Source organism: Cydia fagiglandana, chromosome 10, assembly GCF_963556715.1.
Source record: "Cydia fagiglandana chromosome 10, ilCydFagi1.1, whole genome shotgun sequence".
Classification (NCBI taxonomy): domain Eukaryota; kingdom Metazoa; phylum Arthropoda; class Insecta; order Lepidoptera; family Tortricidae; genus Cydia; species Cydia fagiglandana.
Window position 1 is genome coordinate 462,252 of NC_085941.1, and position 15,768 is coordinate 478,019.

At 35.6% G+C, this 15,768-nt stretch overlaps 1 protein-coding gene across 1 annotated transcript; it reads right to left on the reverse strand.

Annotated features, from left to right (window-relative positions):
• Positions 1 to 13: 13 nt before the first annotated feature.
• LOC134668137 (trafficking protein particle complex subunit 5) lies at positions 14 to 8,623 on the reverse strand. Its single transcript, XM_063525647.1, has 5 exons — positions 8,332 to 8,623; positions 7,785 to 7,911; positions 1,055 to 1,138; positions 594 to 692; positions 14 to 150 (listed from the first exon to the last, which is right to left on the reverse strand). Exons 1-5 carry the CDS (start codon positions 8,481 to 8,483, stop codon positions 52 to 54), a joined length of 561 nt encoding a protein of 186 aa, XP_063381717.1. The 5' UTR covers positions 8,484 to 8,623; the 3' UTR covers positions 14 to 51.
• Between the last annotated feature and the right edge of the window lie 7,145 nt (positions 8,624 to 15,768).

Below are 15,768 nucleotides of genomic sequence, written 5' to 3' on the forward strand. Positions count from 1 at the left end.
TGAAAAAATTGAGTTGATATAAATTAATATTTAATTTAGGTCATAGATAAATTATCGGTCGTCCAGGGACTTATCGCGGGTGATGACGGAGTCTTCGAACTTCACCATGTAGGTGGTGCCTTTATGCCAATGTGCAGTCACTTTTGCAGGCTGAAACAAAAGAAATAATACAGCATAAATATTACAAACAACACCTTTACTTGTAGGTTAAGCTCGTTAACGCATTAAGAGCCAGCGCGAGCTACGCGCTACGAGCGTAGCCGATAACGAGAAAAACCGTATGTAGTGAAAAGCGCCTACGAACAGAGAACCCACCCAGCGGGTCGCTGGCATTGAATGTGTTAACATCACGGTGGGCACAATATGCTGCTATTCAGATAATCGGTCGAGGATCTTAAATTAATGTGCCTATAATGTGTAGTGCCAAGAGTATTAGAAAATAAAAAAAATACGGGTAAAAGGCAAACTAACGAACTGTGAACTGCACAGTGCATCTACCTTTACGTCCACGTAATCAGTTTTCCAAATACCAAAGAACTATAAAATCTGATAAGTTCCTGTTTCAGACTAAGAGTATAATGTCAATAACTTACGAATCCGCTCTTGGTGAGCACAGCCTCGATGATGCCGGCGTTGAAAGTGGCGCAGTTCAGCGAGCCCTTGTCCTTCGGCACGCTGATGAACTTGTTCACCTGTAAATATACACGATGCCAATCTAACTGGGACAGTGAGAAAAGTTCTTTTCTTACTTGCCTAATAAGTTTCTGAACATAACTAATATATGAAGTTTTTATTTCTTGTATGAATGTAAGCATGTTTAAATTTTTTTATAATATGATTATGATTACGATCAACTCAAATTGTAAGTATTGTATAAGAAATTCGTGCCACACTAATGTGTTTAGAATAGCGATTGACATTTACCGTTAGAATAGGTCTACAAAAAGAAAATGATTGAAGAATTCATATTATGGTAGTTCTGAAAGTTTTTCCTACATTTTTATTTTATATGTAAGTAGTTATATTTTGTTGGAGATAATATGGGGTCACTTACCAGGGCATCCTTCTCAATGATGTAGTAAGTTCTCTCATCATCATTGGCGTGCTCCAGCTTGTCAGCTTCCTTGCCAAACAACACCTGGAAATACAAAACAACGGTCATGAAACAACAAAAACAATAAAAGTAGGTTTACAAATTAGTTATCATCACCCAAAATTGATTGCTGGTAAAAACAGCTGAAGTAGATGGCGCCATGTTTTGTGGCCACTTTATGGATAGTAGAATGACATTGTCACAACCATAGTTAATGCATATTGTATGAGGTCATACAGCACTTTCTACCTACACAAATTTAAAGCCCATTTGTTTCTTAGACTTAAGGTGGATGTCTAGGGATGGGATGCCGATTATCAGCCAAAAGATGGCGTCACTGTGCACGAATTGTGGATTTTCACTATTTCTCCCAAAATACAAAGTTTCATAAGATGTGTTGATATGTGCGAAAACTATAAAAAATACTACATCCAAATCGAGACATGTTCAACTCAACATTGTCTCATTTCGTTATTACCGGAATCCAACTGCAAAATATTGCAATTTCTTGCATTCACGCACACTTACGTACTTAAAGTCACCTTAAAGTCAGTGTCAAATGTCAGCAGATTCGTAATGTTACAGTAAAGTAACCTAGAGGGCGCAGCGGATGAAATGTTTATTGTTGAAAAAAGATTGGAAATTAAATAATAAATTCTTGTTTGAGCAACGATTAAGAATTACAAGGCATTCAGAAGCAACTAATGTTTTCGACCATCAACTGTCATGTGCTCGTGGCACCCGTAGCCTCTATTTTGAAAAAAAATCAGATTGTAGCTAAGATACATGGTTCAAACCCCGACAATGCCAATTTTTTTTTATTTTATAATTTTAACATTCTCTTTTGAATTATTTTAAGCGTATGTTATTCTTCGAAACTAAACTTACGTGAGTAAAACATTTTCAGTAATTTGATTATTTTTTAATAATATTATGGGAAGATATATAAAAGTATTTTTATTTTCCGGTTTTCAAAGGATATAAATAATGATTAAAATAATTTAAAAAAAGTCATGCATGAGGCTAATTAGGATCGCAGAATAGGTACATAAGAAGTCAACTATCGACGAAGTATAGCTGGTCAAGCAGATCTTGTCAGTAGAAAAAGGCGGCAAATTTGAAAAATGTAGGCGCGAAGGGATATCGTTCATAGAATAGAATAGAATAGAATAGAATATCGTTTATTGCACCATGGTAAAAAACAAGTTGTTACAAAATAATAGTATCTCATGGACCCTAATAGGGTATGGCAAACATTTCCTTAATATAAGTAGGTACATATTAAGAAAAAATACTACAAACTAGCTTTATAAGTTTAGGAGATCAAAACTTATTTACTATAAACTAACTTATTTAACAAAACTGTCAGTGAGAAAATCGGTTACTGAATAATATGCTTTTTCAGCAAGGAACGATTTCAACTTCTTTGTATACGAAGTGTCACTTTCCACTGATTTTAAATAATTTGGGAGGTGATTATAATATTTTACTGCCGCATAATGAGGGCTTTTGCGGTATATTTCTAAGTTTGGCTGGGGTAATTCAAGTTTGTATTTTTGTCTTTTATTCTGTATCTCTTTGAACAAATGTATGTTTTTTCTTACATATATACATAACTCTAAGATGTAAAGGCATGGAAGAGTGAGTATGCCGTGTTTGATGAAATAAGGTTTGCAGCTATCCCAATTTCGGATTCCGACTAGCACACGAACGCATTTTTTTTGCATGACAAACAAGTCATGCACATCTGTGCTGTTTCCCCATGTTAAAATTCCATATCTGAACCATGAATTAGCGAAGGCATAGTAAGCGGCTAGTGCAGTACTGAAGTTAGTGGTTTTGCGAAGCGTAAAGAGTCCATACAAAAACTGTGATATCTTGGTTTTAGTGTTTAATATATGTGTTTTCCAGTTCATATGGTTATCGAGAGTAATACCTAAGAGTTTGAAATTATCTACTTCTTCAATTTCTGTGTTATTAAGCGATAATTTTAATTGTAATGGAGTTCTTTGGTAAGGATAAAATTGAATCAATTTGGTTTTGTTTGAATTTATTGCTAGATTATGGTCGCGCATCCACAGATTGATATGATTTAAGGTTTGTGTCAGTTTTAAATTAAAATTTTCATTATTTTTAAAATCAAAAAGGAGAGAGACGTCATCTGCAAAAAAATAGAACATTTGGATTTCGCGCCTTTTTTTACTGACAAGATTTGCTTGACCAGGTATAAAATAAAAGTTTCCAAAATTTTATTGAAATGATATACCTACATGAAATAATCAAATACAACACATTTACTTAAAATAACTTTTAAAATAAGGCATATAAAATTACCAAAAAGATGAAATAAAATAAATACAAAAAGAAATGAGTCTTTGTTCGTGGTTTGAACCCTGTCATGCTGTTCAACTTGTTAGACTTATACTCAATAGCTAAAAGCCACTAGACCATTTGACCATAGTAGACCCGGGCGAAAAATGCCTTCTTATTTAAGTAACCCATTACTGTCAAAAATATCAAGTTTGAATTGATTTGAAATATAATTTTTCATTGTCGACTTATTGACATCCAACGTTGCGAGCATGTTGTACTTTAAACCATTTGGCAACGTCGCACGCGGGGAAATCTTCTGAAAATGTATGTCCTTTTATATTTTGATATTTATGGATATATGAGGATTCTTCTACTTATGTTGCAAATTGATTAAATTATCGAGAGACAAGAACAAGAAATATGATTCGGTTAAATTGTGTTCTAATGTATGGGGAAGACAAACTAATTATAGCCAGCCTTTTATGAATGTAGTATGATACCTTAGGGTATGGTGCTTTACGCACACTAGCGTCCCTTCCCCTCCCCCTGACGCAACCCCCCCTTTTTGCATGAAATATGTCCCGGTTCACAGTTTTTTACATTTTTTGAGGAAAGTATATATTTTAGGAAAAAAGTGTCAATGAAAGAAATAATCCTTAATAAATTCTTAATAAAAAAGGTCTTATTCATTTTTTTATATGATGCACCTAATTCATGTATTAGCTTGTCAAAATTCGAAATAACATAGTTTTTACTTAGGATTCGAAACTCATTTATTATACACAGTGTAACACGAGGAACCCGAATAATTTTGACAGCGTATTCCTGATCATATTTAGATACAAAAATGTCCTATAAACTTTTTTGAAATGCGGCTAGTTTCAGAGTTAATACCAATTTAAAAAAAAAACAAGTTTCTATTGTTACATAGTTCAAAACGCCTTTTTGATGGCGATGTTGTTGTTTGGATTTAGTCTAAATATCCCTATTGATATGTCAAAAAGTGACAATTAAGTAACACGTTGCAAAAACTATGTTTTACGAAAAAAAAGTAAAAATCCATGTTAACTGACAAGTTTACCAATAACATTTACTTTTTATGTACATACATATATAATATATATATTCAAAAAATTAAAAAAAAGCGGCCAAGTGCGAGTCGGACTCGCGTTCCAAGGGTTCCGTATATTACACAATTTTTAACAATGTATTTTTTTATTTTTTATTTATTTATTTAGATATTTAATTCAGGGAACAAGGCCCATATTACAAATACCTTACAGACTAACATACATATGTATTTTATAAACTTAAAACTAAACATTATTTATGCGAAACGTGAGTGAAATCTTTAAAAAATCCGTAGGAGTCGGATCAAAAACTGTAATTAAGTCCGACTCACGCTTGACTGTACATTTCTAATAGGTTTTCCTGTCATCTATAGGTATAGACCTATTTTATGTATTTTTTCAAAATTTTAAACCTTGTAGTTTCGGAGATAAAGGGGGGGGGGGATAGTCATTTTTGCCTATTTTCTTGAATAACTTCTAAACTGTTTATTCAAAAATTATAAAAAATATATATTTGAGATCCTTACAATAAGCTCTTTCATTTGATATGTAACATGATATAGTTTGAAAATTTTTATTTTTGAATTTTTTCATTTACCCCCCAAAAGTGGCCCCCATGTTTAAAATTCATTTGTTTACAAACTTACATATGTGTATCAGATTTCAACTTGATTGGTCCAGTAGTTCCGGAGAAAATCGGCTGTGACAGACGGACAGACAGACAGACGCACGAGTGATCCTATAAGGGTTCCGTTTTTTCCTTTTGAGGTACGGAACCCTAAAAACAATAAAAAAAATTGTTTTCGGCGAAATTGACCTAAACTCATACATACATTTTTTCCTTCTTTTGACCTCAGAAATAAAATCTTTCGCATTTCTTGAGGACACCTTGTATAATAAGTGTTATAAAATGAATATAACCTTTTTTACTAAGAATTTAATAAGGAACTATTTCTTTCATTGACACTTTTATCGTAAAATGTATACATGAGGTCAAAAAAGGAAAAGATGTAATATGTGTTTAGGTTAATTTCGCCAAAAAAAAAATTTTGTTTGGTTTTTTTTTTTAATTTTATGAATGAATTTGTACATAAAAATTAAATGCTATTGGTAAACTTGTCACTTAAAATGGTTTTTTTTCGTAAAACTTAGTTTTTTCAAAGTGTTACTTGTCACTTTTTGACATATCAATAAGGATATTTAGACTAAATCCCATAGTAGCAACATCGCCATCAAAAAGGCGTTTTGAACTATGTAACAAGAGAAACATGTTTTTTTTTTTAATTGGTGTTAACTCTGAAACTAGGCGAATTTCAAAAAGTTTATAGGACATTTTTGTCTCTAAACGTGATCAGGAATACGCTGTTAAAATTATTCGGTTTCCTCATGTTACACCGTGTATAATAAATGAGTTTCGAACCCTAAGTAAAAACTATGTTATTTCGAATTTTGACAAGCTAATACATGAATTAGGTGCATCATATAAAAAAAATGAATATGACCTTTTTTATTAAGAATTTATTAAGGATTATTTCTTTCATTGACACTTTTTTCCTAAAATATATACTTTCCTCAAAAAATGTAAAAAACTGTGAACCGGGACATATTTCATGCAAAAAGGGGGGGTTGCGTCAGGGGGAGGGGAAGGGACGCTAGTGTGCGTAAAGCACCATACCCTAAGGTATCATTCTACATTCATAAAAGGCTTGTAATTAGTTTTTCAAAAAGCACAATTTGGCCGAATATATGAAAGAGGGTCATTGTTGTTGTAAAAGGTGTGCAAGAAATGATACGTTACTGCACTAGAGCAGTTTAGGTTCCAATTCCAAGTACGATTTTATTATTCTTTTTACAATAAGCAATTGAAATTTGGGTATAAATGGATTTGTTATACAATTTCCATTCTGATATTTGACTCCCCATTCCATAAATAACGATACTTTTGGCCAAATTGTTAATTGAAAATACCTACTCTCAAAAATACCTACTATAAAAATGTATTTAAAAAAACACATGCGTTTTACTTTCCTCGTATGCGAAATGAAAAGTAGAGTGTTTTAACTCGGGTGAAAAGCAGCATTTTTGGAAAAAAAACCAGGCAAGTGCGAGTCGGACTCGCGCACGAAGGGTTCCGTACCATAATGCAAAAAAAAAACAAAAAAAAAGCAAAAAAAAAACGGTCACCCATCCAAGTACTGACCACTCCCGACGTTGCTTAACTTTGGTCAAAAATCACGTTTGTTGTATGGGAGCCCCATTTAAATCTTTATTTTATTCTGTTTTTAGTATTTGTTGTTATAGCGGCAACAGAAATACATCATCTGTGAAAATTTCAACTGTCTAGCTATCACGGTTCGTGAGATACAGCCTGGTGACTGACAGACGGACAGACGGACGGACAGCGAAGCCTTAGTAATAGGGTCCCGTTTTACCCTTTGGGTACGGAACCCTAAAAATATCATCTACTAATGTTATTGTTATGCACAAGCAGAAGATATTATAGAATCTTGTTTATTTACAAGAAGATGACATTTTTCTCCACATAGGTACCTATATATTTTTGAGAAAAATATAGCCAGGTATTTTAGTTTAAAAATCATTGTTACAATAAATATAGGCTTTTCCAGAGAACATTTATATTTCTACCGAAACGAAAGCAGAATTCACAAGGGTTTTCGGTGGACGACTGTAAACGCGAATGATTGTTTGGACTGACCTTTCTATAAATATGTAAATGTATTTTATTGTGTAATAATCATAATAATTATTAAGTTATATTAAATCTGGGAATGAAATTATATCAGAAAGGAGATTCTTAAATGAGTAGGTATACTCGTAACATGCTTTGTGCATTAAATATACCTCCCTCTATTGAGTGAAAATAAAACAAAATACACAGGTAATCTGTGTTGCGGTTTTAAAGTGCCATCTGTTACAGCTTTGACAAATTAAAAATGATTGCTTGTCAAATGAAGTCGCCATGTTAGAATTACACCGATACTATAAGCATCACTCACACAAACAAGCAATGAGGCAAAATTTTACCAATATTCAAAGGCTTTTTTCTTAATAATTTTAATCAAAATCTAGTATTTTTTTACGTTCTGCGAAGACAGAAATATATATACTACCCAAACATTACATATACAAGTGAAGAAACCCTATATAATAGGAGCTAGGGTGCCAAGAAAGTTGTATGAAAATCGAGCAAGGAGAACCACCTTAAACTCTTGTAAAATTAATAAAAATGTTTTAGTATTGTTAGTTAGTAATCGTAACATATATGTCTCGTCCGTAGGTGACCTTACCTTCCAGAGTGTTGACTTGACAAAGAGCAGCATGTTAAGCAGCTTGATCTCCCTCTTGCTGCCTCGCTCCCGCACAAAGTACAGGTCCAGCAGCCTGGTACCCACATCTTGGCCTATTTCTGACAATCTACAACAGTGAATAACAACATTTTAACTATAGTAATTACGTCAAGTAAGATATTTGATTTTCTACCTGTGCATGCATTTTCAAAAGAGATATTAGAAGAAAATACATTTCTATCTTTTTCTTTCTCCGTAAAATGTAAAACAGTAAGAAAGGTGGCTTCAAAACCACTAAAAATGTAAATTTTTAACTTATATAGATTTTTTCACAAGTTGATTTTTTTTCCATTAAAACTTAATACTAGTTGATCTCTTTTAGTTTATAGCAGTTTAACAGGATTCAAGATTTCAGATCTATAATATGGATTTCGTAAAACAAGGAGTTACAATAGACTGCATGACAACTCGAATAGATGATGGTAAAGAGATACGTTTTTAACACTTCTAGGGATCAAACTATTAAATGAACATGTTCAAAACATACTTATTCTGAAGTTCATGTATTGAATGTGACCGATTCTGGCAGTACTGGACAATTTCGGAGAAGAGAAGAGCGTAGAGAGCCAAAGAAACTTCGCCTTTCCCTTTACTGAGCGGTTTGTCCAGTATAGACGTTTTGGAGCGACTAGACGACATGTTTTAATGCTATCTACAATCTAGTGTACTTAATCTACGTTTTAACTTGTTGTTTAAGTAATTTAGTAGCCTTATTTTTAACAAATAACACAATAAACTGTAAACGCAACGACAAACACTCCCATTGCAATGTTATGTCAATTTTGACAGTGACATTTGTGCACATGTGTTGCCAGGATCAACTATTATCCTCTAGCCGCCCAGAGACCTACAAAAAGGCCTCCTGTTCCATTCTAATTTGAACTTTGTGTTGACAATGTAAAATTTTATTTTGCTTGGCAAGGTTTGACTCATGAGCTAGAGGTTAAAAAAGCCGTAACAGACTACAGCACCGCTCCGCGACTTTGGTGCGGTCAAAGGTCAAAATATCTCTTTCTCGCTCTAAGGCCTCATAATAATCATGATCATAATCATTTATTCGATGCAATCCATGGTGTTTATAAAGGTGTTTAAGTTTTCGCACGGCAGCCGTTAAAAAAGCGTTTGAATGACACAAATGGATAGCCATGTATGTTATTCACACGACAGTGGTGGCGCTTTTTATCAAGCGTTGTTGGATTTTCAACTTTACACCTTAGTCGTTAAATCTAATTTTAGTGCGGACAGATTCAAGCCCTTTTTTATCGCGCGTTGAAAAAGCTGTCGTGCGAATGGGGGCTAAGTCGTGTCTACCACCAACCAACAGCTTTTAGGCCAGAGTTTCGTCCTCTGAATTTCATCATCATCTTCCTCGCGTTGTCCCGGCATTTTGCCACGGCTCATGGGAGCCTGGGGTCTGCTTGGCAACTAATCCCAAGAATTTACGTAGGCACTAGTCTTTACGAAAGCGACTGCCATCTGACCTTCCACCCCAGAGGGTAAACTAGGCCTAGGGGAGATTAGTCCGGTTTCCTCACGATGCTTGCTCCTCTGTCTCGATGTTTCTGTTGGTCGTCCTCTGAATTTACGAGTGTGTGTGTGAATGTTTGTGTGTGAAACTTCTTCCCAATGATTATCTACCTTTAATTAAGGGAGTTGCATCATGCATGAAGCCTTGTAAACGACAACTATCTACCGGATGGTGATTGTGGAATTCTTTGTTCAACAAGGCTGGTGCTTATGATAATTGATAACCTAGCTAAAGTACCTACATAAAAGCAGCATGCAATTTATTATAGATGGCAAGATACAATATACAATGCGTTACATTGGTATTGTTGTTTCAAATTTCAAACATTAATTAAATAAAATTTATCGGATTGGCATATCGGAGGGACCAAGTTCCTTCCTTCCGGCGGGCAAAAGGTTAAACCAAAGAATATAATACTCACTAGGAGGGTTAAACACATCTCAATTAGGAGGTTAAGCTGTCAGGAATCGATGCTTGTAAAGAAAAGGTATCACATGCGCGTTGCTGACCACTGAAGTACACACTTTTACACTCCATTTTTGAATAACCCTATTTTGTAGTCCATCCAGAAAACCTAGGGAAGATCATTCCACACTCGTTGCGTCCGCCGGTTATTTTGATAGATATCAAAATATCACGAAATCACAAAAATAAAGACTCCGTCACACAGGCGCGTTTTGCTGACGGCGCGTGAGCGGGGCGCGCCCTTTTTACATATAAAGGCTCCGTCACACAAGCGTGTGTTGCGGGCGGCGCGTGAGCGGGGCGCGCCGCTTTTCATATAAAAACGCTCACGCCCCGCCCGGAAAACGCGCCTGTGTGACGGAACCTTAAACAAATTGTGATCCCTATTTACTAATCCATTTAGCAACAGGATACGTTGAAATAGTATACACGTGTATGAGACAAATTAAATTCACATGAATCAAGCTAAAACAGTCCTTCCACAAAGATAATAAGAATTACGACACCTACCGTATTAACTTATATATTATTAATTTATACGAATGTTAAATTATGTACCATCATATGGCCTAGTTTAGTGAATGACAAAATAGTACAGTCATTATAGATTTTGACCCGTGAATAATTAGTTCTTGGATTTTTTTTTCGTAGGTCCCTCGGGGGGGTCACTGTGAGTGTAAATTCAAAAAGTAGGCTGAATCAGGCTCCTGCGTATACCTATTCGAAAAATGTTTATTTTTTCCAAAAAAACGGTTTTTTTCAATAACTCGGCCATTTTTGATTTTACAGTAAAACCGTAAGGACAAAAATTGTACGAAATTTGATTCTCTACAAGTTAGTCCAGTCATTATATCCAAAAAACCGACCCTTCCCGTGAATAATCAGTTCTTGGATTTTTTTTCGTACGTCCCTCGGGGGAATCACTGGGAGTGTAGATTCAAAAAGTAGACTGAATCAGGGTCCTGTGTATATTCGAAAAACGGTTTTTCTTGAATAACTCGGTCATTTTTGATTTTACAGTAAAACCGTGAGGCCAAAAATTTTAGAAAATTTGATTCTCTACAAGTTTGTTTCCCTTCATTTATGCCGTAAAGCGTGGAACATAGGAGATAATGATAATATTTTGAATTTGTCGCGTTTTTCAGGTTTAATTTCTAAAATATCGATTTTGGGGGAAAAAAGGTGGGAACCAAAATTGTTCAGAATTTGATTCTCTACAAGTTTAGTCCTCTTCATATATGTCGTAAAGTTGAAAATAAACGAGATGTTGAAAATATTTTGAATTTGTCGCTTAATTCAAATTTTATTTCCAAACTATCGATCCTAGAAGAAAAATTGTGAGGACCAAACTTGTAGAGAATCAAATTTTCTAAAATTGTTGTCCTCACGGTTTTATTGTAAAATCAAAAATGACCGAGTTATTAAAAAAAAAACCGTTTTTCGAATATACACAGGACCCTGATTCAGTCTACTTTTTGAATTTACACTCCCAGTGATTCCCCCGAGGGACGTACGAAAAAAAAAATCCAAGAACTGATTATTCACGGAAAGGGACGGTTTTTTGTACATAATGACTGGAGTAACTTGTAGAGAATCAAATTTCGTACAATTTTTGTCCTTACGGTTTTACTGTAAAATCAAAAATGGCCGAGTTATTAAAGAAAAACCGTTTTTTTTGGAAAAAAACCATTTTTTGAATATACGCAGGAGCCTGATTCAGCCTACTTTTTGAATTTACACTCCCAGTGACCCCCCCGAGGGACCTACGAAAAAAAAATCCAAGAACTAATTATTCACGGGTAGGGTCGGTTTTTTGGATACAATGACTGTACTAAAACGCGTATTTGAGTACAGTGTCAAACCTTGGCCCACTCACACGCAGAGGTCAATAGTTATCTTCCAAAAATAGTTTGTACCTATCTACATTTGTAAAAACGTTTTGCAAGGTAGGTATTATCAGGGCCTACCGCATGGTATGACCATGTACTTATTACGTATGTAAGTATCTAGTCGAAGTGCTAGTTGTTTGCTTCTAATATAGGAATGAATAGGTATTTATAAAAATACCAGTGGTGGGCAAAGTACGGCCCGCGAATGGATTTTATCCGGCCCACCGCCGGTCCTATGAAATAATTAGTATAATAATATAGGCTATATGGCATTGGCCCATGATTAACATAAATCAAAATAAATTTAGGCTACAATTGGCCCTCCACTTAAATTTCCTAAACTTTCTGGCCCCCGATGAAGAAAGTTTGCCCACCACTGATCTAGACACATTTTAAAATATTAAGCTTTTTAAAATGGCGGGGTCTCCTTATAGAATGAGTTTTTCTCCATTTGTTAATTTATCAAGAGTTCATTGTCCAAAAACATAGGTAAGGTTACCTTGTCGAGCAAAATTAAAATAACAAATATAAAATTGCGCGTCAAAACAAAATTATCATTGCCCTTTGGCAAAACAAAACAATAATGGTAGGTATGTTTATATTCCAAAGAGTTTCACTGAATGGAAAGAGTTTCTCTATACAAAGTTACATCCGACATACTCACAAATGTACCTACATTAAACTGATCCTCAGTTCCAGCTGCTTTAATTACTTTCATTTTACTGGAAGTATCTTATCAAAATAGATAACATTTTTGCTGAACAACCCGCTTTAAGTAGAGCAGAGCTGGGTTTCTTGTTGGGGGCCTTTAAACGCTTTCCACAGTCCACATGATCGTCATTCGAAAATCTTTCTACCCTAGTGACTTCAAGAAATGAGAAGGTACAAAAAATTTGGGAACATTCGTGCCATATTCAACTAAGACGGTACCTACCTACTTTCTGACGGTTGTCAATAAGGCGCGATTTCCATATATTTTGAAATCAACTTTACCGAGAACTGAGTTGAACCGACAATGTGGTACCTTTTGGTTGAAAACGTCACATTAAACTCCGTTATTGAAATCCAACTTGTTAACTTGCTTGACCATAGCGGAAATCGCGACGAAAATATCTAAGGCGTAAGGTCACATGTGGTTGTACAATATCGACATGGCAACCACGTGCCTACGACAGCTAGTGGATCACCTTGGTTTTACGCTATCCTATATATATGATTCTTTAGTTTTAGTTTTTATTTATATATTTCTTGTTAAACTTACGGGGAAACAAAGTGGGAGGGTGTGAAAATGAAAACACTCCATATTCCATATGTGCGTGACGAATCGCGCATTCAGTTGATTCAGTGACTCATAATAGGGAGGTCCCGAGGGCCTACCGTGAACCACATTCGACGTGTTGCCTCTCTGTGGCACTTGTAAATTTGTACGTAAGTGTGACAGGGAGGCAACACGTCGAACGTAGCGTAGCTTCTGCATCTTCGGAAATTTCACCGAAATAAAGGAAACGTTAATGTTGATGGATATGGAAAATTTCGACCTCTCAAAAACATTACAAGTTTCCAAAAATGGCCAGCCGGCCTTTTATAAATCGTATGTTTAAGATTGGAAATTTCACAACAGAACTATAAAGCGGATTGTCCACAACGTGGGTAGAAGGAGATCAATCATAATCATAACTCGTAATAATTGTAAGTACAATATGATTGCTGTAAGATTAAAATGGCTAATAATCATCATCATTAGTCCATTTACTCCACAAGTAATTTGTCCCTGTCGTTCCGTAAAGGAAAGAGTGGGAGAGGATAAATCGACTGATTAAGTTTAAAGACTTGCCAACCCATACGTTCGCCCACGTATGGCCTTAATCCAGAAAAATACCTATGAGAGTGATTTTCTATAATCTCACGATCTTGTAACTCCGGCTATTCAGAAGCTCTCTATTATTTATTGTGTGAAATAGTAATCATCATCATAATTACTTAAGAGCTATGCTATATGTTCTTGTCGGTGGAGTGGAGTCATCGCCAGGCTTCTCTTTTATTAATTAGTAGTATTCAACTTATTTCCTGATGCAATGCGTAAAATTCGTTCTTCTTTACTGACAAGGAAGGGTACCCAACTGTCCGACTCCGATTTGATTTATTTTGATATATGTTATAGAGTAGTCTAAAATAACGGACACGTATTTTTTTTTAGCTGCCCAAACTCAACCTGTTAGGAGAAAATGACCTTCAAAGTACTGAAAATTGACCAAACCTTCTAATTTGTATGAAAAACTTTTTTCAAAAAAAATTATATTAATTAATTACTGGTTTCGTTATATGTTGGAGAACATGAATAAAGAATGGGGACGTGTTTTGTTGATATAAAAATAAACAAGATTTTCTATATACAAGACTATTTATCTTAAAATTAGGTCGAATGAAAAATATTCAAAAAAATACACGTGAGGTTGTATGGGGGGAGGGGGGTAACCAAAAACCTCACCAAATATCACCAAGGGGGAGGGGGGGTCAAAAAGTAGCCGAAAACACCTCGCGTGATTTGTGCACAACCCCTTATGGCTTACGCTATTATTAACGTCGCTCCAATATTATCGCGGCGCTATGCGACGTAAGCGCCAGCCGCCATAAGGTACCTTTTAACGAGGAACGTCACATAACTTTACTGTTTCATATCTTTTATTTCCTGAATCGAGCCGTTACTCTAGGCAAGTGAGAAATGTGTTAACCCCTTCGTCGTAGAGCATTAAATGGATTAACAACACAATTTATGCAACAAGAAATGACTAATGATAGTAATGATATCGTCCGTAATTTTGGAATGTACCCAAGAATGCGTATTAAGTCCCCTCCAGACTATGCGCGTGAATCGCGGGTGAAGCCGCGAACGCGAGTATGGAGTCGATTTCGCTGTCCGCGAAAATCGACGCCACACTCGCGTTCGCGGCTTCGCGCCGCGATTCGCGCACGAGTGTGGAGGAGGGTTTACGATTACGACATGTTTACCAGTTTACAGTTGTAATTTTGTTTTCCTTTTTACTCTTCTTCCTCGCGTTATCCCGGCATTTCGCCACGGCTCATGAGAGCCTGGGGTCCGCTTGACAACTAATCCCATGATTTGACGTAGGCACTAGTTTTTACATAAGCGACTGCCATCTGACCTTCCAACCCAGAGGGTAAACTAGGCCTTATTGGGATTAGTCCGGTTTCCTCACGATGTTTTCCTTCACCGAAAAGCGACTGGTAAATATCAAATGATATTTCGTACATAAGTTCCGAAAAACTCATTGGTACGAGCCGGGGTTTGAACCCGCGACCTCCAGATTGCAAGTCGCACGCTCTCACCGCTAGGCCACCAGCGCTTTTTATTTATTTTGTTTTCCTTTCTACTATTACTAGTAAATACCTTCATACAGATTGATATCCTATTGTCAAAGGATGATTGTCATACCCGCATATATTATTCTCCTTTTGAATTGTTTACTTACCTAGTGCAGTTGATTCGTCATTGTAGTATCATTATCTTAACATGTTTAGTGCGTCATCATTTCATCAATTAGGTATTATATGTGACAGACTGGTTAAAACAGTAACACCATACTCGGTTTCAATTAAATTAGATACCTTTTATAAAACATTTTTGTTTACTTTAATTGTTTAACCTCTAGCCACCCAGACGTAAAAGCTTGCCAATGAAAATTCAACTTTGACTTGTCAAAAATAAGATTCAAATTAGAATGGAACAGGAGACCTTTTTATAGGTCTCTGGACGGGTAGAGGTTAACTTAACGTTTATGTGTACCGTCAGTATTAACCCGTCAAATGACCATCATACAACAAATTGATGAAAAGCAATGTCACTCATATTGACCTGTAGTAACACACGTCTGGTATTGAGTTCGCTACGACCTAAATTGAGTTAGTATCCCACGTGTGATACTAGGGCGCTCCACGGGTTAAAAGACAGTGGGCAAATACATAGCAGTAACAAAGGTGTTTCGATTTGCCACTTTTTTATCTGTTTAAAGTATTGGCATTA